The sequence below is a fragment of the Notothenia rossii genome (genome assembly GCF_949606895.1).
Source record: "Notothenia rossii genome assembly, chromosome: 10".
Lineage (NCBI taxonomy): Eukaryota > Metazoa > Chordata > Actinopteri > Perciformes > Nototheniidae > Notothenia > Notothenia rossii.
In genome coordinates, this window is record NC_136908.1 from 1,785,384 (window position 1) to 1,811,197 (window position 25,814).

A 25,814-nucleotide genomic window follows, 5' to 3' on the forward strand; every position below is an offset into this window, starting at 1 on the left:
TTGTTTTTACTCTCGGAACCGATAGCAGACCCATCCCAGAAGACCTGAGGCACCTTGATGGCTCGTAATTACGAGTTCAACCATATACTTTGGTCCTAAACCATGTAATGATTTAAAAACTAGCAATAGTACTTTAAAATCAATTATTTGGCCGACTGGAAGCCAATGTAAAGATTTCAGAACCGGACTGATGTGATCCACTCTTTTAGCGTTAGTGAGGAGGACACGTGCAGCAGCGTTCTGGATCAGCTTTCTGATGGATGTTTTTGTCAGCCCTGTGAATACACTATTGCAGTAGTCCAGTCTACTAAAGATAAAAGCATGGACAAGCTTTTCTAAGTCCTGTTGTGACATTAGTTTTTTATTCCTCGATATGTTCTTCAGGCTGTACTCAGCATTGAATCAAAACGCACCATAGCTTTAAATCTTAATCAGTTAGTGAGGCGTTTTGCTGAACAAGATGGTAATTGCTGCATTCAGCTGTTATAGGCAACTTGATGCTCTGCTCACGGATGAGTCGATGAGCATAACAAACTGTTAAGATGATGACCTTACGTGTGTTCATATATTTTTTCTTTGTGGGGGTCTGCCCCCAAAAAACAGTTTTAAGTCCTGAGAAAGTCAAATAACACGTAAAACTTCACTGCCCAGCCAAAAAAAAGTAACCACTTTGATTAACTAGGCCAGTAGGTACGGGCTTTCCACTGGATAATAACTGCAGCGATGTTTATGTTTTAGCTGAATACACGTTTTTTAACCCTAACTGATGCAGTTAGTCGCTTCTTTAATGTTTGTTCTTTCTGATGTAAAGTCAAGGTTGTAACTGTTTGTAATGAAGTTGTGGGGCGCTGAACTGTTCCTTTGATTCTTTTGATTATGATAGTAATTACTTACTAAGGAGGGTGAGCAAGCATCTTGATCAACATTCATCATTAACTCCTTCAAAAAATATAGTTTATTTAATAATAACACTGAATATGTGAATGATAACAGTGATTGACAGCTGATAGGAATAATGTGATTGTTAATAGTATCATATTCATTCAGACAAACATCGATGAGACAGTTAATTAATGTACTTATTGCAGCAGTCTGCATACATTGGTACCCCTGCTGGTCTCAGAGTGAAAAAAACTAATTCAGTTATTGTTCAGTTAAAATTCATTAAATGATGTCTGCCACCTTATATATTTATATTTAAGGCTTTACTGATGTGCCACAATAATGTCACCAAATGTTACTCAGTTAAAATAAATATTGTGGCTTTCCAAGTTAACATTGATATGACTGCGATTAAATCAGCATATACTTCTGCCAGGGGATGCCACCCCTCAAATTCTCCTGCCACCCTCTTGCCACCCCATGAATATTTTTCTAGATCCGCCCCTGGTCCTATGGGTTACAGAACCTGAACCTGGGAACAAAACCTGAGTGGAATTATATATATTTTGGTCATTCTCACTTCATTTTGATCTCAGATTGATTTAACCTCACACTGATTTTCACAATGGTTTTACTCTGAAAGTCTAGACCGGAAGTGGTCTCCTCTCCCCCAGGTGTCTTCACACACAGAAGACCCCTCCCTTTCTCCCATTCACTGTGCAGGATTCAGACTGAAAGGTAAAAAGATGTGATTCTCACTGCGACTCTTCCTCTCAGAGCGGATCTCCATCAGGATCCTCTTACTGGGATTTAAACACACAGCTGATGACTGTCTGCAGGTGAGAGTGTGTGTGTGTGTGTCTGTCTTTGTGTGAGTGTGTCAATGTGTGAGTGTGTGTGTGTGTGTGTGTGTGTGTGTGTGTGTGTGTGTGTGTGTGTGTGTGTGTGTGTGTGTGTGTGTGTGTGTGTGTGTGTGTGTGTGTGTGTGTGTGTGTGTGTGTGTGTGTGTGTGTGTGTGTGTGTGTGTGTGTGTGTGTCGCCTGTTGCTCATCTGCCTGTCTGCTGTAATGTCTCCGCTGTGCTCGCTGCTGTTCTGCAGGAATGTCCCATGTTTCTGATCTTTAATGCAGATTTTGCAGGATTTGAAACATGTCTTTTCTCATTGTGTGTGTTCATGATGATCCTAATGAATATGTGCTGGGTGTCTGTCAGTTCAGGTGATGCGTGATGTTTTCACAGGGAACGTGAAGCCAGGCGCCATTAAAGAATAACGATTTAGTGTTCCTGTGGTTATTAGAGACATGACACAACATTATAAAAGAAATACAAATACGGCTGTCAAATGTTTAAAGGGTATTCTTTAATTCGGCGTATAACGAAGTCGCATTCACTTCTTTATTTTGTGTAAAAATGCAACTCTATCGCTGCTCAGCTTTCTGTTTAGTTCCATTTTTTCCCATTAAGATGCACCGCGGAGGGCGGAGGGCCAATGCGAATTAGATATAAAAGTAAAAATCATGTTCACATAATTTATGCTAGTTGATTATGGTGTGTGCCGACATTTAATCCAGCTCCTACAGATTCAGAATCCGAGTTTTATTTTTCTATAAATCCAACTGTTGCTTTTCAGTGAAGCAAGATAAGTTAAAATGGCAAATGTTTAAAAGGAGTTTTGCGTGACGTTCTTTCCATTTGTGAGGCGGATCGGGGGCCAGTTTATCGGAGTGGTTTTCCTGATAGCATTAGGTGTGTTTCTGGAGGTTATTGTTCATGTGTGTCCTTCTGTTTGCTCAGAAGCAACAGGCTGTGTTTGCATGTCTGTCATATGAGAGCTTCACATCGAATGCATGCAGCAGGATAATTCATCAGGTGTGTTTAATGCAGAAACAGCTGCAGACCTCAGGGTGTGTTGATTCATATTTGGTGATTCAATGCAGCCTCTGATATTCTGAGGGTCGGGGTAAACACATACAGATATGGATGATTGTCTCATTAGAATACAGCTAGATCTGAATCGCCCTTTGAGAAACAGCTTGTTTCTCTAATGCACCCTGGTGGGAGACTATTTGAATAACCGATTGTGAATTTAAATTAGTATCCAGTGCTTTTGTGTCTAAAGGCCAAACAAACACAAATATTGTTAATTGGTACACTATGATACAGTGTAATACTGCAGAAGAGGACGCTTGTTTCTATGGTTATTTTCACTGCCAGATCTCTGGTTTGGATTTGTAAACTTTCCAAAAATACCAACACAGCTAACCAATCAGAGCAGACTAGAACCTGGTTTCAGACAGAGGGTGAAAAGAGGTGCTGCAGCACAGGCAGTATGAGAACAATAAAGAGCTTTTTGAACATTAAAGCATGGAGACAGCATGTCCCTGTAGAGACACTACATACTGATATACACCTGAACATCAGCAGGAGAGGACTCTTTAAAGTAGAGACACTACATTCTGATATACACCTGAACATCAGCAGGAGAGGACTCTTTAAAGTAGAGACACTACATACTGATAGACACCTGAACATCAGCAGGAGAGGACTCTTTAAAGTAGAGACACTACATACTGATATACACCTGTACATCAGCAGGAGAGGACTCTTTAAAGTAGAGACACTACATACTGATATACACCTGAACATCAGCAGGAGAGGACTCTTTAAAGTAGAGACACTACATACTGATATACACCTGAACATCAGCAGGAGAGGACTCTTTAAAGTAGAGACACTACATACTGATATACACCTGAACATCAGCAGGAGAGGACTCTTTAAAGTAGAGACACTACATACTGATATACACCTGAACATCAGCAGGAGAGGACTCTTTTATGTAGAGACACTACATACTGATATACACCGGAACATCAGCAGGAGAGGACTCTTTAAAGTAGAGACACTACATACTGATATACACCTGAACATCAGCAGGAGAGGACTCTTTAAAGTAGAGACACTACATACTGATATACACCTGAACATCAGCAGGAGAGGACTCTTTTATGTAGAGACACTACATACTGATATACACCTGAACATCAGCAGGAGAGGACTCTTTAAAGTAGAGACACTACATACTGATATACACCTGAACATCAGCAGGCGAGGACTCTTTAAAGTAGAGACACTACATACTGATATACACCTGAACATCAGCAGGAGAGGACTCTTTAAAGTAGAGACACTACATACTGATATACACCTGAACATCAGCAGGAGAGGACTCTTTAAAGTAGAGACACTACATACTGATATACACCTGAACATCAGCAGGAGAGGACTCTTTTATGTAGAGACACTACATACTGATATACACCTGAACATCAGCAGGAGAGGACTCTTTAAAGTAGAGACACTACATACTGATATACACCTGAACATCAGCAGGAGAGGACTCTTTTATGTAGAGACACTACATACTGATATACACCTGAACATCAGCAGGAGAGGACTCTTTAAAGTAGAGACACTACATACTGATATACACCTGAACATCAGCAGGAGAGGACTCTTTTATGTAGAGACACTACATACTGATATACACCGGAACATCAGCAGGAGAGGACTCTTTAAAGTAGAGACACTACATACTGATATACACCTGAACATCAGCAGGAGAGGACTCTTTAAAGTAGAGACACTACATACTGATATACACCTGAACATCAGCAGGCGAGGACTCTTTAAAGTAGAGACACTACATACTGATATACACCTGAACATCAGCAGGAGAGGACTCTTTAAAGTAGAGACACTACATACTGATATACACCTGAACATCAGCAGGAGAGGACTCTTTAAAGTAGAGACACTACATACTGATATACACCTGAACATCAGCAGGAGAGGACTCTTTAAAGTAGAGACACTACATACTGATATACACCTGAACATCAGCAGGAGAGGACTCTTTAAAGTAGAGACTCTACATTAGTGTTATCACGATACCAACATTTTGGTTTCGATACCAAGTCAAGAATTGCGATTCAGATTATTTTTCGATACTTTTCTTTTATTATTCTCATGATCAATAAAATTATAGTTTATCTGTTAAGTGTTTTCTTACAACATGGTCTCTTCTTTATACTTGAGTTTATTTGATAGTTAACTTTATATTTTATTAACATGTAATAGTACAATAATATAAATAATTATTGACTAAATGTACCTATATTGCAGATGTTAGCCACATTGGTAAGTTAGTTAAAAAGATAGCCATATTAGACAGTTATCATTGCCATTAATTGCCTCGCTTGTCACAAAATAAATTACACTTGTTTGACTTCGATTTGAGGGCATGGGCTTGAGCATGATGTAATTATGTTATCTATCACATTCGCTAACCTGCCTGTCTTTAAATTCTTTAAACAGCTCTGGATGCCGGTCGGCGAGGTGCTTAGCCAAGTTTGATGTGTTGGCTCCCTTGGTTTGCAGGGATCTAAAACATGTCTCACAGACAGGCCTCGTGGTGTCCGTAGGCTTGCCCTCACTGTCAGAGATATCGCTCAAATACTTCCAAATTTCGCTTCTGACGTCTTTTTTGCCAACAAGCCGAGGCGCAGCGACAGTTGCACTCCCACTTGCAGCCATGCTTCTCGTTTTCTCACATGCTCTGGCAGCTAGCGCGTGGACGAGAGAGGGGAGGGGCTTAGAGCGTGCTTGAGAGGGGCGGGACTGTAGGCACGGCTGCTGCAGTGCAGGGAGTGGAAGCAGAGCGCTGAATACACACGGCTCTTATTAAAACAGCGCTTTCCCCGTCATTCTTAAAGTACCGATACTAATGAAACGGAGGAATCGTAAAGTTTTTAACGGCAGGGTATCGCGGTAACTTTCAAGTATCGAGACACTACATACTGGTATACACCTGGACATCAGCAGGAGAGGACTCTTTAAAGTAGAGACACTACATACTGATATACACCTGAACATCAACAGGAGAGGACTCTTTAAAGTAGAGACACTACATACCGATATACACCTGAACATCAACAGGAGAGGACTCTTTAAAGTAGAGACACTACATACTGATATACACCTGAACATCAGCAGGAGAGGACTCTTTAAAGTAGAGACACTACATACTGATATACACCTGAACATCAGCAGGAGAGGACTCTTTAAAGTAGAGACACTACATACTGATATACACCTGAACATCAGCAGGAGAGGACTCTTTAAAGTAGAGACACTACATACTGATATACACCTGAACATCAGCAGGAGAGGACTCTTTAAAGTAGAGACAATACATACTGATATACACCTGAACATCAGCAGGAGAGGACTCTTTAAAGTAGAGACACTACATACTGATATACACCTGAACATCAGCAGGAGAGGACTCTTTAAAGTAGAGACACTACATACTGACCTGGAAATGAGACTAATAGGACCTTTTTAATAACATTAATATTTCTGTAAAACCGTGTACATCCAGTAACAGTGGAGTCACAGATATCTTCGCCCTTTTAGCTCAAACTCGTTCTCACAGGTTATCTGACCTTTCTCTGTGGAAACCTGGAACACTAGTGGAGACTCTTTTCTCTGAGGCTTCATACTTTTAATTTGTCCTGCTGCCAAAAAAGCCCAGGGCCAGTAAGCGCTCCTCACCACTGGGCTAATAATTATTTGATTGCGACGTCTTCCCTTCTCAGAAAAAGCACAGACACACAGGTAGTCTTATTTTCCTCAATTTTGTCGCCTTTAAAAGCAGAGCTATGCTTGCCAGTGATTACAGCGAACAGACCACTGCTGGCTATGAAACGTGTTCATATTTTGTTCAAATAATTGTGAATTATTCCAGTTTCCATGGCTTTCCAATGACATGGGCTCAGTATTTGAGTGAATGAATGAAAACTTTATTACAGACTCAGGGTCCAGATAAAAGACAAGGCATTACATATAATAAATTACATACACAGCATCAAAATAATTCATAGTTTAAGAATAATTTAAATCAGTGTCCTACAAAGAGACAACTATACCAATGTCTCCACAGATGCAATTGATAGCGTGTAGTACTATACCTTATGTTCGATAAGGCCAAGAGGATTTCATTATCAGAGTCATGAAACCGGCAAATACATTTATACATAAGATTTCTTAAAACAGCTTTTTACAGCTTTTTTATTTAATGTCAACATCATGCTTTGTACTCTAAACAGTATGTAAGTTGTGCTCTAAACTATCAGTGTGTAATTGACTGCCACTATAGGGGGCTCTAAATCAAAACAACAAAACACTGTCTTACAAAATATGACGGAGCAGATATTGGGAGTTTGCTAGCCTAGAATTAATACATTTTTCATCATTCACTCTCTTTGTACCGGTAGCAGATTTATCTATCGAGGTCTCCTCCTCTCTAGACTGTACAGACATGGTGCTTAAAGCTATTCAAACACTTAATATAGGAAATTATCTTTTTAAAAACAGTGTTTACTTGATGGACACTGGGCGTAGCGGCTATGAGCTAAATGCTAATTTGAGGTCAGCTGGGTTCTCTGTGAAGATTCAGAGTAAAATCCTTCATCCTGGATTTAAGCAGTGTGTTGCTTAAACTGGATACAAACGACATGTATTTCAGCTTTTGGCAAACACAGCACAGACAAATGCAATAGGTGATTCTACGGCGCCATGAAACGCATCGTTACCTTGATCAAAATGTCTTTACGTTTGAAAATCGTTGTAAAGATTAGGTATAACGCTATTACACAACTCAGTGAAATATATTAAATAGCTGTAGTTGTTGTTAGACATTTAAATCCGAACATTTTTACATATTATACCTTTTTTTAATGCTCCATTAAATGCTGTTTTTGGCCACTTGGGGGCAGCAGAACCACGTGTTAAATACAACTGACATAGTAACACCTTATTTAGTTTGTATGACTAACCTTTTGGCAGTCAGTTGCCTGTATTTAAACACAGCAGACACAGAGCAGCATCCCCATTCAGAGTTTAACTTTAGTTTCATCAAATGTTTCTTAAAAAACAGAATTTAAAGGTCTACTAATTTCACCTCAGACAATTAACGTAGGGAGCTCTTTTCGTCAGTCTCCACACGCTTCTGTTCCAAAGTCTGATTTATGAAAGGGTTGCAACTTAAATCTGCAAACACACACCACTAGAAGAACACATTTTCATTTTCATATGTGTATTTTGTACATGCAAACTGAAATGATGCACATGGGAACAGCTTGTTATGTGAGCAAACACGTATATTGTGACGCGTCTTAATGCTATAAAGGTTCAATAATATACTCATAGTTGAACATTTGTGATTGGATTAACAAAAATGCAAACTATTAGATTAGATTGACTTTTATTGATCCCAGATTGTGAATGTCTTCTGTCACAGCAGCGTGTAGCACATGAATACAAAATGTAATAAAATCCAAAATAAAATAACCAGAATCAACATTAACAGAACACTCTATTTGTACATATCAACAGCTGTAATGATTAAATATTGAATATACAATATTAATATACAGATTAAAGTCAGTCTGCCAGCCTACATCTAACAGCAATGCATACTATTAACATTATAAGTATAAATATATAATTGTAAACAGGCAACAAGAAACTTTTAACCTTTTATTTATCCCCAATTTAACTAAAATGTTCAAACGTCTTAAAGTCTGCAAACCACCAAACCAGTGTTTTCGAATTAGCTGTTTTTACTCAAACCGTGCACGTATGTCTCTTTATTACCACCATTTATCTGCTGCCAATAACTCCCAGATGAAGTGTGTTCAGGATTCCCAGAGGACGCTTCCCACCTCCGACAGTCTGTGTTTTCTATAAAAAGAGTCCAGAAAAAACAATTTAAACCCCAAAGTGAAATGCTGCTTTTTTAAATTACTCTCATTGTTCCGTCTCCCTGAATGGGACATTTAATTAGTTTTCCTTGAATCATTAGGCACCTTAATTTGCTGGTACACACTCAATGAATAATGGCCAAGAATCCTTGGAGTGCCGGAGAGGAGAAACTGAACTCTAGCGTAGGCGTTCCTCAGAAAAAACCTCCAGACATTTCAGCTGTGCAGGAAACACCGATTCATCCTACCTTTCAGAAACGCTCAAACTCAGAGTGTTGCACTAATCCCCGGTGTGAGGAAGGCCTGCTGCGCTTCCTTTAAGGATTCATTCAAGATGCTAGATGCAGGAGAGCTTCTCTTGTATAACTGGACTTCAAATCACACTGCACATTTTACATTTATTTCAATTTCATATGTATTATTCCATTCCTCACACACTTAATATCCTGCTTTAAATATTGTTTCTGCACACTTGTATTTCAACATGTATATTTTCCACTTTTTTAATGGTATTTTTATTTCTATTTGAGATGTATATTGTTTAATTCTAATTGCTCTTATGTGCAATGATATAAGATTCAACGCTTATTGTCATTTGTACATACAGTGTAGATATGTCGATGGAACATCCCGTATGTAACAGCTAAATGATTCATGTCATGTTAATCAGGTTCATGTTATTGTTTCACGTTTAGTTCATAGCCCAGGTTAGATTTATGTTTAGTCAAGTCCTTTTGTTCACCTGTCTAGTCGTGTCATTGCACTTCCTGTTTTATTTTTGTACTTACCTCATGTCTCTCATTTCAGGTCCCCTTACTTCCTCCCTTTGTGTGTTTTCCGCCATCGTCAGCGTCTGCCCCGCCCCTGATTGTTTCCACCTGTTCCCCCTTACCTCATGTATAAATAGTCCTGTCTCCCTTTGTCCTGCGCCAGTTCGTCTTGTGCCATTTAGAGAGCCAGCTTGTCACGCCTAGAGATTTTGTACTTTGTGATCATAGTCAAGTTTATTTAGTTTGTAGTTTGCTTTGATACGTTTTGCCTCTCAGGAGTAATTTTCTGTTTGAACTTTATACTTTTCCAAAGTAAAGACCTTTTGAACAACAAACTTTCTTTTGAGTCGTGCGTTTGAGTCCAAGTGTCTGTCAAGGTTCCTAACACCTCCAACAGAGCAACACAATAACACAGATCAAATAGTGCAAGTAAACACAATAAAATAGAGTAGAAGTAGTGCCATAAGATATACAAGTGGTGCATAATGTGTAAGTTGCAAACAGGTGAATGTTATGGATGTTCTTAGTTCAGGTGTCAGTCTCGTCTTTTTATGCTGCTGCAAAGCAAACATTTCCCAGATTGGGATCAATAAAGTGCTTCTTATCTCATCTCATCTTATCTGGTGTTCAGATGCTGGAGGGTTTCAGGTTAGTCTTGAATGCAGCAGGAGTGTTAGTGTTGGAGGTGAGACTCAGGGTTAAAGGGAGCCTCTGGGGGATGAACAGGAGAAAGTAGACCTGGTTTAAAGGTCCCCTATTATACTGTGTTTCATCAATATACAAACAAGTATTTAGTCAGCCACCAATTGTGCAAGTTCTCCCACTTAAAAACATGAGAGAGGCCTGTAACTTTCATCCTAGGTATACCTCAACTCTGAGAGACAGAATGAGAAAAGAAAATCACATTGTCTGATTTTTAAAGACTTTATTTGCACATTGGTGGTGTAAAATAAGTATTTGGTCAATAACAAAGGTTCATCTCAACACTTTGTTATATACCCTTTGTTGGCAATGACAGAGGTCAAACGCTTTCTGTAAGTCTTCACAAGGTTTTCACTGTTGCTGGTATTTTGGCATAACTCTGATCATTGTTAAAAAACGAATAAACTTCAACAACTTTTACTTTATCGGCTTTTTGTAGAACATGGTAGACGACTTTGATCACAATAGGTAATTTGTCGTTTTACCGTAAGACTTATTGACATGACTTTGACCATACATTCTTTTCAGTGGACATATGGAGATAACTTTGATCCACTTGACTTTATATACTTTATATTAGCAGCTTATCGTATTATCAATCGATCATATGTTGTTCATTTTGTACTCTATCGGAGATTGGGAGGTAACCTTTATAATTTTTACGTTTCTAATTATCGTACGATATACAGACATGACCCCCGTCATTTCTATCATAACGACTATTAAAAAACATACGGACATGAGCTCAATCATTGTTATGTGTTGACCTGGCGATATATGGACATTATCATTTTTGATTCATTTGTAGTTCATCCTTGTTCTTTCTGAGCATAGTTTTTTCATGGATAAACTGTAAATATGCATGCAGTGAAAACATGGGGGATGGCTGGTATGTGTTGACAAAATAAGAGAGTGCATGAAGGAAAAATAATAAATCAGACGTTGATTCTCACAGAAGGCCATTAGGCGCTTTCACACCGGAGCACTTTTCCCAGGAATAGTTCTGATACTTCCTGGGATTTTGCGTTCACTCCAAAAAGATCTGGGGCCTCATTTATAAAGGGATATGCTCAAAAAATGCCGTACGCCAGTTTCTATCCAATGTTTGCGATTTATAAAATACTAACTTGACGGGAAAACGTGCGGTCCTCCACGCAAACTCTAACCCATGCGTACGCACTAAGCACAAAAACGGGAGAGACGAGAAACTGCGACACCGTTGGCAGAAGGAAGAATGGAGAGAAATATGTGGAAATAATACCATAAATAAAATGTTACCTCTCATTTATCATATATGATGAATTCATTTTCAAACATTGATCAAAGCCAATCTTAAAATGATTTAACAAACGCCTGTTTGAGACTCCTCAGTGCACACAAAAACATAACTGGGAGAAATAAATAAATACGGATATGTTATTTAAAACTACCTCGAGTATGTTGTGTTAATGTTATGAAATGTTTTCTCATAAATGATGCGGTAAGCAGGAGGACAGAATTACTTTAAACTGACGCTGTGTTGCATTTCTATAGGTTGTAGATACGAGCATGGTTTAGATACTATCATGTTTAATCGTGTTTTATGCCGTTTGCCAAGACTTGATAAGTCGCTCGTAAAACACAGGAGGTATGGAAACTAAGAACACCATATGTGGTAAATTGTACAGCTAATATAACACAACACATTAGTTGTATTTCCTTTAACTGGTGGATATAGAGTTGCTGCGGAGGGGGGGGGGGGGGGGGCGGGGTTGTGATGCACAGGCTGCAGTGGAGACGCTGCGCACAGCTGATCGACAGCTGGGACACAAACCACCAAATACGAAAACATAATTCAGATCCAGTCGTCATGACTCCACTCCGGAGGGATCCCCCGATCATTTCTTACAGTTTCTCATCAAGGGGGGGGGGGTCTCCTGTCCCCGGTACAAACACACTGCCTGAGGAAGGCTATGTGTATTTTTTTTGTCATTAACCTTTTTCGGACCACTTATTTATTTATTTTGGTGACGATCCGACCTCCATGCTGCTACTCTGGTTCAAACTGCATCCACCAGACAATATGATTTATATCAACCTCCCCAAAAGAACCAAAATCTGACACGGTGTGAGAAGTCTTTTTTAGCTGTTCTGTCGTCATTTCCAGCGATCTTCTCCCTGCAGTCAGTCAGAATGAATGAATGAAAGAATGAATGAATGAATGGGCGTTTCTTTGACTATGTATAGGCAAATATGGGCGTTACATGAAGCCCGCAAAAGCTGCACCGCATTTCGAGTCGATTGTGATTTATAAAGGGAAACCGGCGTAGGAAGTGCCGTACGCACTTTCCTCGCCGGTACGCAATGTTTGGTGAATCGGAAAGTGGCGGAAAATGTATGGACCTATTTTTCGGATTTCTACTACGTAAGCAACCTTCCCACGTCAATCCTACGCACGGCGTTATACATGAGGCCCCTGGAATTAGAACTTTTTTCTGGGAACATTTTCACCCATTTTCAGTCCCTGCTAGAGAGCAGGTACTTTCCTGGGGAGGAAAAGGTTCCAATTTCTGATTGGCTGGGCGAATTGCAAACCACGCCCCGTAAAACTCTGAAAAGTTTTGTGAAGCCGCCATTGTATTTGCTGGCATTAGCATTATTATCATTAGCATTAGCCCCGCGCACCAACGGAGAGAGAATAACTTATGGCAACACAAAAGAAAATATGGGAGCGTTGGAGATGAGGAGGTGTCGGCGTTCTGGCGATTTACTCTGACTTCCGGCCGGGGACTCCGGGTGGCAGTATACGCCGTGAAGTCGTTTGCGGCCTGCCAGTAAACCCAAAGCAGAAGAAGAAGAAGTGACGTCAGCGGCTACATTTGCCTAATCCTCCCTCAGGAACTTATTCCGGTGTGAACGTGATCTGTACTTAGTTCATCAGAACTAAAGAGTTCTGATGAACTAAGGACGGCAAAGTACTTGTGTGAAAGTGCCTATTGTTAGTTTGTTGACATTATGATATGTTAATTATCACAAAACCTAAGAAAAGGCTATATTTACCACGTAATGATAGAAACCTGGAAAGTGAAAGGGTTAAAAAGGAGGCCTTTCTCTGAGCCTTCAGGATCTTATTCTAGAAATCAGACTTCTCTCTGAAGCATATTCAGATCTGAAGGTCCCTCAAGCTAATGGCTCCAAATTAACTTTGACAGCTCCATTTGTTTTAGTCACGCTGGCTGAGTGTCTCTGGGGAGGGGAAACTTCCCCGCTCGCTGACTCCGGTCCAGAATGAAATATGGGATGGATTTTCCTGACATTTGAATTTGACTTTAGCTCCAGTTCAACCAGGAGCCTCACATTTATATTCTTGACTCACAGGCAGAGGTTTCCCCGAACCAATCACAAGGAGAGGAGGAGGAGGCTGGGGACGAGATGTCAAAATAAATCAGAGGAGAAGATGTCATTATGATGAAACTGAGAGGGCTTCTGCTGTGGGGAAACTACCATTTCCTGTATGGACTAAAAGAGCATTGAGAAACTTTAGAAAAGATACTGGCAACTACATATATTTCAATCAGGAGAGACTTCATTTTAGTCTTTGGCGATTACACCCCGATCCTGATATCGTATACTTTAAGGGGGGAAGTGTAGCCTTGAGTATAGAGAGGCGAAGTCCCGCCCATCTACTTCCGACCTTATTTCGGAAAAAGTATGTATTGAAGTCAATGGAGAGAGAACACTTATCTTTCGATTCCGTTTGAATTGTGCCACAAATTACACTGATATTTGTCAATCTTAAAAGATAATTTCCATGTCAAAAAAGTCACAGTTTGTTGTAAAACTGTTGAAATATAAGACTATGAAAAATACGCAACTAGAAAGACTACAAATCCCAGAGTCCCGGTCCCGCATGCTGGCTCTAATGAACCGACTAACTCCCCTTGTGTGTATGTACAGCTCTCAACATGCCCAGACTTGGAGTGATTTATACTTCTTTTAATACTTTCCGCCTCATTCTGAAAGAAAGAAGTGAAATGTGCCAACGTGACGCGTAGGGCTAAACGATTAATCGATTTTAAATCAAAATCGCGATTTGAAATGATGCGATTATCAAATCGCAAAGCCTGCGATTTATTTTAACTTTTTTTTTTTTTTTTTCATCTTGTGTGTCAGTCATCCACACCAATCAGAAGTGCTGTGCTCCACATGTACCAGCCATTGTTAACCAATCAGAAGTGGCCCATGATAGAAGGTGATAGGCAGATTGATCCAATCACCTGCCAAGTATCTTTGAAAGTGCCCGCCCTTTCCAAATGGCTTCAATGGAGCTCTCCTAGATGGTTTGGTGAACCACCTGAGTCAGGTTAGTAATGCTCCATCACATGTTTCTATTACAGGGTGAATCTCAAACTGAAGCTTGACTTTAAAGCAACCCAACGGAAGTTTCATGTAACTTTAGTTCTTTCACTCGTAGCTCGGGCTGCGGGGGTGCTAGAGACGGGAGCACGTTGATGCGACCTTCCTAGCCGGAGATATGGCCGCATTTTACAATAAACTTCCGTTGGGTCGCTTAAAAACAAATATCGCAAATCGAATCGCAATATCTGTCAGAAAAATCGCAATTCGATTTTTTTCTCAAAATCGTGCAGTCCAACGTGACGGCCGTCTTGGTGTGTGGTGCGAGACGGGAGATGTAGTTCATTGAGCGGTTTCACACAAAACAAAGTGTTACTTCAGTTTTACGACAGTTTTATTTATTTTTGACTTGCAAAATTATCTTTTAAATTGACAAAAATCATATGTGTAATTTGTGGCACAATTCAAACGAGATCGAACGATAATCTTTCTCTCTCCATTGACTTCAATACATACTTTACATATTATATATAATAAGGTCCCATGGAGGAAAGGGAGGGACTTCGCCTCTCTATAGAAAAGACACAAAGTCTAGATACTGGTGGGGATGATGAAGATCTGGATTTGGTGAGACGAGGGGATGAAGAGGATGATGAAGATCTGGATTTGATGAGGAGAAGGGATGAAGAGGATGATGAAGATCTGGATTTGATGAGGAGAAGGGATGAAGAGGATGATGAAGATCTGGATTTGATGAGACGAGGGGATGAAGAGGATGCTGAAGATCTGGATTTGGGGCGTGTGTGTTTGAGAAACTCCCTCTGGAGGAAACACATGGATGTTAGCCTCTGCAGACCATTGACATGCACTAAAACCTTGAATATAGCTCTGCAGGAAGCAGGAAGCCTCACAGGCTCCATCATGTTGACCTCCCGTCACATTGTTTGACTCCAGCTTTGTTTCCCCCTCGATGAATGAACCTCTGTTCCACCAGATGGATTAAGTCAACAGTGATAATGAGGACGGTCAGAATATCATGTCTAACAAAAGAGGTTTTATATTTCCTGCACGAAGAAGCAGGCGAACAGCAGCTGCATACACACACAGTAACCAAGTACATTTACTCAGGTACAATTTAGGAATACGTGCTTTACTCAGGTATTTCCATTTAAAGCTGCGTATACTTCTACTCCACTACATTAGAGAGTAAATCAAGTATCTTTACACGTTTATTTCTCAGCGTTAGATGCTTTTGCAGATTGCATTGCAGGAGAGAACACGTATCATGCGTCTCTAAAGATTCAGACTGAGCTGTTTGAGGAATTAAAACATTGAGATGCAATACATTAAGATCAGATAAGAAGTACTTTATTGATCCTAATGTGGAACATGTTTGTGTTCAGCAGCATCAAAAGACATGGCATTGTAAAATACAATGTACAAAAAGTTAGGAAGGAAAGTCAGAACTTTGTAGGAAAGAAAACAGTCAAATCTGAGTTAATGCCACAAAATGAACAGGTTATCTGATCATATATATCATAATATATATGTAGGCCATGTTCCTGCGGGATGAGACGTTGATCCATCACATCGTCGTTTGTCCTGCAGAAGATGTTTAATAACCATCGGTCCTCAAGGTCTCTCAGAAAAGGAAACAAAAGGTTCTGTTCTGTGTGTTATAAACAACTCGGAGCATGTGTTTGTGAGGTGTGTGTGAAGGAGGAGTGTGTGTGATCAGTGTGAGCTGCATGATGTTCATAACTCCTCTCTGTTAATCATAAATCACATTATTATCAATTTCTGTTTTGTTAAGAATATGTAAACTCGACAGTGCTGTAATTCAGTCGTGAACTGAGACGTCTAACGTACTTCTAAAGCTCTACATCAGGGGGGTCAAACTAAAACACTCAGTGGGCCAAAATAAAAAAATGTGTACTAGTGGAGGGCCGGACTGGTTCAATGTTTATTGCAGAACTTATTGAAATGAACTTATTGCACATATTAAACCTGGAACTAACAAAGCTTCAATGATTTTCTATAAAAACAACATTAAACATTAAATAATCAGTTGATTCATTTCTTATGGCTCTATCTGCAGCTTTTCCAGAGTCATTTCTTATGAGTACATTTTCCCTCAGGCCAACAACAGCTTCAACAAAACTATTTCCCTCAGAGAGAAAACCAGACATGCCCTGTTGACGTGAGAGAGAAAGTGCAGAAGGAAACATCCATTAAACTCAGTGTGCTGCTCTGTGATGCTCGCTCAGATACTTGGCATCTCATCTTGGGTGCAAGGTCATCAATGTTTGGGCTCAGGCTCTGAGCTGAGGAGACCCTCAGGATGGAGTGAAGGTGTGTGTGCAATATACCGGAGGGCCAGATCTAATAGTGATTAGAAATTATCCTGCGGGCCGAAATTAAATCCACCAAGGGCCTGATTTGGCCCCCGGGCCTCGAGTTTGACATGTAAGGTCTGATGCCTCTGTGTGGATTGTTAAAGGAAACCCTTGCAGATTATAAACCTGCTTTTTATCATTGGAATCTTTTAACTGGACAATTTTAATGTAAATACAACGAGTATATTATATAATAATAATTAAGTCCATATCAATATTGGGATGCATTTGAATGAGCTGATTCTCATGATTGAAGGAGCAGGATCGAGGCCAGAAAACCAAACAGGATATCCTAACTTTGAAATATGGTCTCCTGTCAAAGTGTGAACAAGCTAACAAGTATTCAAAGAGCCCATGAAGGTGGTGATGACCAAAGTAAATCACTAGATTTAGATTTAATACGATTGACTTATTGTCCTCGGCTTCTCCAAGTAGAGCAAAGGTACAATACATATAAGACCATGAAAACTTAATACACTACATTTAGCTGATGCTTTTACGCAGCTTACAATAAGTGCAACGAACCACGAAGACACAAACTCACAAAGCAACAATCCTGCAGGAAGCTTCAATTAGCTAAACAATAGTATTCTATTCTATTATTTATCCAGTTCAAAAACATGATGCATTACATTAATGCTCATCATGTGATCTTGTTCTTTTGTGTCTTTCTTAATACTGTGAGCCGTGTTCATGCATTGCCCCCCCTAGTGGCTGAAATATGTTACAGCATTACTACGTCTAAAACTGTTCCAATACAAATATTTTGCATATCAATATTTTAATAGACGTAATAAAATGATTGCTGCAATACAAATCTGAATAATATCATGTTTTGTTCCCTCACTTTTTTTGCATACAAATGATTCAGCTCTTGTATTACAATGATTAGCAGTAATGGATATGCAGCGATTTTTAAAATGTCAAATTTCTGGGATGTTTAAGGCGTCTACTTCTGCACTAAGTAGGACACTGGTTAATAATATTGTAGCGTGTTCAAGTAACCAAGGGATACAGTAGTTATCAAATAAGTATAAGATGTGCACAGTTATGATAATTATGTAATGCACTGTTGGAGGGAGAGACCGCCGCTTCCATATGAGTGTGTGTGTACGGCAGGCATGAGGGTACGAGTTGTGTTCGTATGTGGAAAAGTCATACTCTTTATAGCTTTATTGCTACTGTATCCGTAGCACCCCACGCAATAGTTGGGACTGTGTTCTGACGTCAGTAAAAAAGGTTTGCTCCCCCAAGCGCAAATGGCAAACTCCGCCTATGAGTTTGCCGTATACTCTGTGGAGTGATGAGGCCCGAGCCTAGACGCCAAACTCAAACTATATGCTGCTTCTAATAAACATAATAAGAAACACGTGAGTAGTCTGACTGAACTGTTAAGTGTTTTAGTTTTTTAGCTGTTAAGCTTATTTGTATAGTTAAATGTAATTCTGGTGTAAATACTTGTCTATAGTACTTTGCCGTACTTAGTTCATCAGAACTCTTTAGTTCTCATGAACTAAGTACAGATCGCGTTCTCACCAGAATAAGTCCCTGAGGGAGGGTTAGTCAAATGAAGCCGCTGACGTCTCTTCTTCTTCTTCTGCTTTGGGTTTACTGGCAGGCCGCAAACAACTTCACGGCGTATACTGCCACCCGAAGTCCCCGGCCGGAAGTCCCCGGAGTTGGGGACTGGCTTCAGAGTAAATCGCCAGAACGCCGACACCTCCTCATCTCCACCGCTCCCATGTTTTCTTTTGTGTTGCCATAAGTTAGTCTCTCTAAGTTTCTGCGCTGGGCTAATGCTAATAATGCTACTGCGAGGGAAATTAAATGGCGGCTTCACAAAACTTTTTAAGAGTTTTACGGGGCGTGGTTTGCATTCCGAAATGGGAACCTTTTTCTCCCACGAAAGTACCTGCTCTCTAGCAGGGACTGAAAAGGGGGTGAAAAGGTTCTCATGAACTAATTTCTAGTTCCGTTTTGATGTGAACGCGCATTTTCGGAACTATATCGGAACTAAAGTGGGAAAAGTACTCAGGTGTGAGAGCGCCTTTTAGCATCCTTCTGTATGCTAAATTGTTTTGTTAAAATACTTATTTTGTATTATCCTTATATGTTTATTTTGTTACCTACTTTGCAACTTATTTATTTAGATTGTTTATGTTCGCACCACCGGACACCAAATCAAATTCCTTGTCTGTGAAAACGTACCTGGCAATAAACCTGATACTGATTTCTCTCGGTCCAGGCGCAGTGGAATCAGGTGTTTTCTGTCTGTTCTGGACGCTGTGTAGACCCTCAGGTGAACCTCGGAAATCTAAAAGGGTCTCTATCCAACCCAACTATATTTATATGTCACATTTAAAAACAACGGTGTTGACCAAAGTAAATACATTTGGACAAAAAACAAATGTAAAAACCCGAGACAATAGGTATAGCCACAGACTGAAAGACTCTCTACACGATGTAAAAACATTTAAAAACACAACAAAATAGAAAACCCCAATTAAAAAATAAATAAAAAACTCAACTCTAACTGTCTCTTAGTCTGATCTGGACGCTGTGTAGACCCTCAGGTGAACCTCTAAACTTTCTAAAGGGTCTCTAATACCTCATTCACACCAACGGTGTTTCAGGACCGGTTCGGAGCTGGAGCTTGAAAAGCACCGGGTTTTCCTGTTCACACCGCAGCGGAGCAGCCTCTTAGCTCCGGAATCCGGTTCATTTCGAGCACCAAAAAATTGTCCGGCCAGAACAAAAGCACCACATACCTCATGCTTACGTCGAGACGGGGGCAGGAGCAGGGGGAATCGGAATCGTCGTTGAAGTTGATGATTACGATTGTAAAGCAGTTTTGAATGTAGCATGTAACGACTGTAAAGTCGGCCCATTTCTTCCATTTCGTTTCGACAGAGCAAAACCAAAACGAGTAGCGCTTCAACACAATCGGCCATTGTTGTTGTTTGCCGTTGTCGGTGTCAGCTGTCAGGGGTTTCCACGCGGTTTGGCTTTATGAAGCAGGCACGCAAACGGTTACGTCATGACGCAAACGATGACGCAATGACGCAGCACCAGTCGGACTCTGGGCGGTGTGAAAAGAGCTAAACCGAAGAATCGGTTCTGAACCTGAAAAGCTCTAGCACGGAGCTAGAACCGGAGTTGCGTTGGTGTGAATGAGGTATAACTGTCTCTCTCTTCTGGTTTCAGGCCTCTCCACAGCATGCTCCCCTCTCTCTCCTCTAAAGAGAGTCTCTAACTGTCTCTCTCTCTCTCTGTTCTGGTTTCAGGCCTCTCCACAGCATGCTCCCCTCTCTCTCCTCTAAAGAGAGTCTCTAACTGTCTCTCTCTCTCTGTTCTGGTTTCAGGCCTCTCCACAGCACGCTCCCCTCTCTCTCCTCTAAAGAGAGTCTCTAACTGTCTCTCTCTCTCTGTTCTGGTTTCAGGCCTCTCCACAGCATGCTCCCCTCTCTCTCCTCTAAAGAGAATCTCTAACTGTCTCTCTCTCTCTCTTCTTGTTTCAGGCCTCTCCACAGCATGCTCCCCTCTCTCTCCTCTAAAGAGAATCTCTAACTGTCTCTCTCTCTCTCTGTTCTGGTTTCAGGCCTCTCCACAGCATGCTCCCCTCTCTCTCCTCTAAAGAGAATCTCTAACTGTCTCTCTCTCTCTCTTCTGGTTTCAGGCCTCTCCACAGCATGCTCCCCTCTCTCTCCTCTAAAGAGAGTCTCTAACTGTCTCTCTCTCTCTGTTCTGGTTTCAGGCCTCTCCACAGCACGCTCCCCTCTCTCTCCTCTAAAGAGAGTCTCTAACTGTCTCTCTCTCTCTGTTCTGGTTTCAGGCCTCTCCACAGCATGCTCCCCTCTCTCTCCTCTAAAGAGAATCTCTAACTGTCTCTCTCTCTCTCTTCTTGTTTCAGGCCTCTCCACAGCATGCTCCCCTCTCTCTCCTCTAAAGAGAATCTCTAACTGTCTCTCTCTCTCTCTGTTCTGGTTTCAGGCCTCTCCACAGCATGCTCCCCTCTCTCTCCTCTAAAGAGAATCTCTAACTGTCTCTCTCTCTCTCTTCTTGTTTCAGGCCTCTCCACAGCATGCTCCCCTCTCTCTCCTCTAAAGAGAGTCTCTAACTGTCTCTCTCTCTCTGTTCTGGTTTCAGGCCTCTCCACAGCATGCTCCCCTCTCTCTCCTCTAAAGAGAATCTCTAACTGTCTCTCTCTCTCTCTTCTTGTTTCAGGCCTCTCCACAGCATGCTCCCCTCTCTCTCCTCTAAAGAGAATCTCTAACTGTCTCTCTCTCTCTCTGTTCTGGTTTCAGGCCTCTCCACAGCATGCTCCCCTCTCTCTCCTCTAAAGAGAATCTCTAACTGTCTCTCTCTCTCTCTGTTCTGGTTTCAGGCCTCTCCACAGCATGCTCCCCTCTCTCTCCTCTAAAGAGAATCTCTAACTGTCTCTCTCTCTCTCTTCTGGTTTCAGGCCTCTCCACAGCATGCTCCCCTCTCTCTCCTCTAAAGAGAATCTCTAACTGTCTCTCTCTCTCCTCTTGTTTCAGGCCTCTCCACAGCATGCTCCCCTCTCCCCTCTCCTCTAAAGAGAATCTCTAACTGTCTCTCTCTCTCTGTTCTGGTTTCAGGCCTCTCCACAGCATGCTCCCCTCTCTCTCCTCTAAAGAGAATCTCTAACTGTCTCTCTCTCTCCTCTTGTTTCAGGCCTCTCCACAGCATGCTCCCCTCTCTCTCCTCTAAAGAGAATCTCTAACTGTCTCTCTCTCTCTCTTCTTGTTTCAGGCCTCTCCACAGCATGCTCCCCTCTCTCTCCTCTAAAGAGAGTCTCTAACTGTCTCTCTCTCTCTGTTCTGGTTTCAGGCCTCTCCACAGCATGCTCCCCTCTCTCTCCTCTAAAGAGAATCTCTAACTGTCTCTCTCTCTCTGTTCTGGTTTCAGGCCTCTCCACAGCATGCTCCCCTCTCTCTCCTCTAAAGAGAGTCTCTAACTGTCTCTCTCTCTCTCTTCTTGTTTCAGGCCTCTCCACAGCATGCTCCCCTCTCTCTCCTCTAAAGAGAATCTCTAACTGTCTCTCTCTCTCTCTTCTGGTTTCAGGCCTCTCCACAGCATGCTCCCCTCTCTCTCCTCTAAAGAGAATCTCTAACTGTCTCTCTTTCTCTGTTCTTGTTTCAGGCCTCTCCACAGCATGCTCCCCTCTCCCCTCTCCTCTCCAGTGAACAGGAAGTGAGACCCCCCCTCTCTCTCTCCACCATGTTTGGATGTGTCTGAGGAGGTGGAGTCGTGGCCCCTGGAGGCCCCGGGATGCTGCAGACGGACCCTCACCATGACTCTGCTGGACCTGTGGTTGTCCCGCTCGCTCCCCATGGTCCTGCTGCTGCAGAGCCTGGTCCTCATGGCACTCTGCTTCCCCTCCGCCTCCATGTGTCCCAAGGGCTGCCTCTGCCAGAGAGACCCCCACCTGCACGGGCTGAACGTGTCCTGCAGCCAGTCGCGCCTCAAAGAGATCCCCCCCAGCCTGCCCTCAGACACCGTGAGACCTTTTAATAATAATATATTTAATATATACAGTCTGCCAGGAAGATCTGACTGACTTTTTGTAAAATGTGTAAATAATGAGTCTTTTGTGACTTAAAGAGTTAGTCCACTAGCTACATTTTTAGAGATGCATTTTATTAAAAGTAACTAAAGCTGTTTAATAAATGTAGTGGAAAATTAACTTAGTTACTTCCCACCACAGTTTGATAATGTCCACATGTACTTAGTTACTTCCCACCACAGTTTGATAATGTCCACATGTACTTAGTTACTTTACACCAGAGTTTAATAATGTTCACATGAACTTAGTTACTTCCCACCAGAGTTTAATAATGTTCACATGAACTTAGTTACTTTACACCAGAGTTTAATAATGTTCACATGAACTTAGTTACTTCCCACCAGAGTTTGATAATGTCCACATGTACTTAGTTACTTTACACCAGAGTTTAATAATGTTCACATGAACTTAGTTACTTCCCACCAGAGTTTAATAATGTTCACATGAACTTAGTTACTTCCCACCAGAGTTTAATAATGTCCACATGTACTTAGTTACTTTACACCAGAGTTTGATAATGTTCACATGAACTTAGTTACTTTACACCAGAGTTTGATAATGTCCACATGTACTTAGTTACTTTACACCAGAGTTTAATAATGTTCACATGAACTTAGTTACTTCCCACCAGAGTTTGATAATGTTCACATGAACTTAGTTACTTCCCACCACAGTTTGATAATGTCCACATGTACTTAGTTACTTTACACCAGAGTTTAATAATGTTCACATGAACTTAGTTACTTTACACCAGAGTTTGATAATGTTCACATGAACTTAGTTACTTCCCACCACAGTTTGATAATGTCCACATGTACTTAGTTACTTTACACCAGAGTTTAATAATGTTCACATGAACTTAGTTACTTCCCACCAGAGTTTAATAATGTTCACATGAACTTAGTTACTTCCCACCAGAGTTTAATAATGTCCACATGTACTTAGTTACTTTACACCAGAGTTTGATAATGTTCACATGAACTTAGTTACTTTACACCAGAGTTTGATAATGTCCACATGTACTTAGTTACTTTACACCAGAGTTTAATAATGTTCACATGAACTTAGTTACTTCCCACCAGAGTTTGATAATGTCCACATGTACTTAGTTACTTTACACCAGAGTTTAATAATGTTCACATGAACTTAGTTACTTCCCACCAGAGTTTGATAATGTCCACATGTACTTAGTTACTTTACACCAGAGTTTAATAATGTTCACATGAACTTAGTTACTTCCCACCAGAGTTTGATAATGTCCACATGTACTTAGTTACTTTACACCAGAGTGTAATAATGTTCACATGTACTTAGTTACTTCCCACCAGAGTTTGATAATGTCCACATGTACTTAGTTACTTCCCACCAGAGTTTAATAATGTTCACATGTACTTAGTTACTTCCCACCAGAGTTTGATAATGTCCACATGTACTTAGTTACTTCCCACTAGAGTTTAATAATGTTCTCATGTACTTAGTTACTTCCCACTAGAGTTTAATAATGTTCACATGTACTTTGTAACTTTATACCAGAGTTTAATAATGTCCACATGTACTTAGTTACTTTACACCAGAGTTTAATAATGTCCACATGAACTTAGTTACTTCCCACTAGAGTTTAATAATGTTCACATGTACTTAGTTACTTTATACCAGAGTTTGATAATGTCCACATGAACTTAGTTACTTTACACCAGAGTTTGATAATGTCCACATGTACTTAGTTACTTTACACCAGAGTTTAATAATGTCCACATGAACTTAGTTACTTTACACCAGAGTTTAATAATGTCCACATGTACTTAGTTACTTTACACCAGAGTTTGATAATGTCCACATGTACTTAGTTACTTTACACCAGAGTTTAATAATGTCCACATGAACTTAGTTACTTTACACCAGAGTTTAATAATGTCCACATGTACTTAGTTACTTTACACCAGAGTTTAATAATGTCCACATGTACTTAGTTACTTCCCACTAGAGTTTAATAATGTTCTCATGTACTTAGTTACTTCCCACTAGAGTTTAATAATGTTCTCATGTACTTAGTTACTTCCCACCAGAGTTTGATAATTTCCACTTGTCCTTGTTGACTTTACTTCTCATCCTCTCTTCCTCCTCAGGTTCTGCTCAGACTGGACCACAATCAGATCGGCGCCGTTCCGGATCAAGCTTTCCACGGCCTGCGTCTCCTGAGGGAATTAAACTTATCCTACAACGCTGTGGAGACTTTAGGCGAAGGAGCGTTCAGCGGCATCGAGGGAACGCTTCAGGTTCTCGATTTGTCCCACAACCGCATCACTAGCGTACACAAAGACGCCTTCGCCCGTCTGAAGGCTCGCGTCATCGTGGACGATAACCCGTGGCATTGTGACTGCGCTCTGCAACAAGCTATCGGAGGAATGGCTCATAACCACGAGGCGGCAGCACGAGTTCTCTGCCGGAGCTCAGAGATCAGAGACCAGGAGGGACAGCCTTTCTTAGCGGTGGACACGGACCTGTGTAACCTCGCCAAAAGGACCACAGACTACGCCATGTTGGTGACCATGTTCGGGTGGTTCGCCATGGTCATTTCCTACGTGGTTTACTACGTGCGACAGAACCAAGAGGACGCTCGACGACACCTGGAATATCTCAAGTCGCTGCCCAGTAAACCCAAGAAACCGGACGAGGTGGACGACATCAGCACGGTCGTCTGAGAGGTTTCAAACTGAATAAACCTGCTGTAAGAGGACCCACGTGCACGGAGAAGAAACGTTGACTTTTATTAAGTGTATTGTGTCAACGAATGTCACTTAACAATAGGCGTCATTTATACTGGGGACAGTGGGTCTCCACAACTTCTGGAAAATGCCAGTTTCAAACTAAACTAAACCTGCTGTAAGAGGATCCACGTGCAGAAAAAACTGAAACGTTGACTTTTTCATTAAGTGTATTAACGGACGACATCAGCGCGTCGTCTGAGAGATTTAAACTAAAATAAACCTGCTGTAAGAGGACCCTCGTGCACGGAGAAAAACGTGAACCGTTGACTCTTATTAAGTGTGTTATGTCAACACATTTCACATAAACGTAGGTGTCTTTTATACTGGGGACAGTTGGTCTCCATCACTTCTGGAAATGGCCAGTTTTGTCCCCGCCACTTTGCATTAGGATTATTTTAGATAACATAAGATAAGACTTTATTCATCCCGAAGGAAATTGTTGTGCCAGAGTTACAAAAATACAATAAACTCAGCAGCATAATAATAAAACTGTACACTAACAGTGCAGCAAAAAAAACAATTCAATAATGACAGGAAACATAGACGGT

At 41.0% G+C, this 25,814-nt stretch overlaps 2 protein-coding genes across 2 annotated transcripts in view; both read left to right on the forward strand.

The window, feature by feature from the left end:
* The window catches only part of LOC307022900 (class I histocompatibility antigen, F10 alpha chain-like), a 151,959-nt gene that overhangs the window by 86,217 nt on the left and 39,928 nt on the right, over nt 1-25,814 (forward strand). The gene's annotated exons all lie outside the window — the stretch shown is intronic.
* On the forward strand, nt 1,610-25,502 carry lrrc3b (leucine rich repeat containing 3B). Its single transcript, XM_079655839.1, has 3 exons — nt 1,610-1,721; nt 22,075-22,432; nt 24,625-25,502. Exons 2-3 carry the CDS (start codon nt 22,226-22,228, stop codon nt 25,198-25,200), a joined length of 783 nt encoding a protein of 260 aa, XP_079511965.1. The 5' UTR covers nt 1,610-1,721; nt 22,075-22,225; the 3' UTR covers nt 25,201-25,502.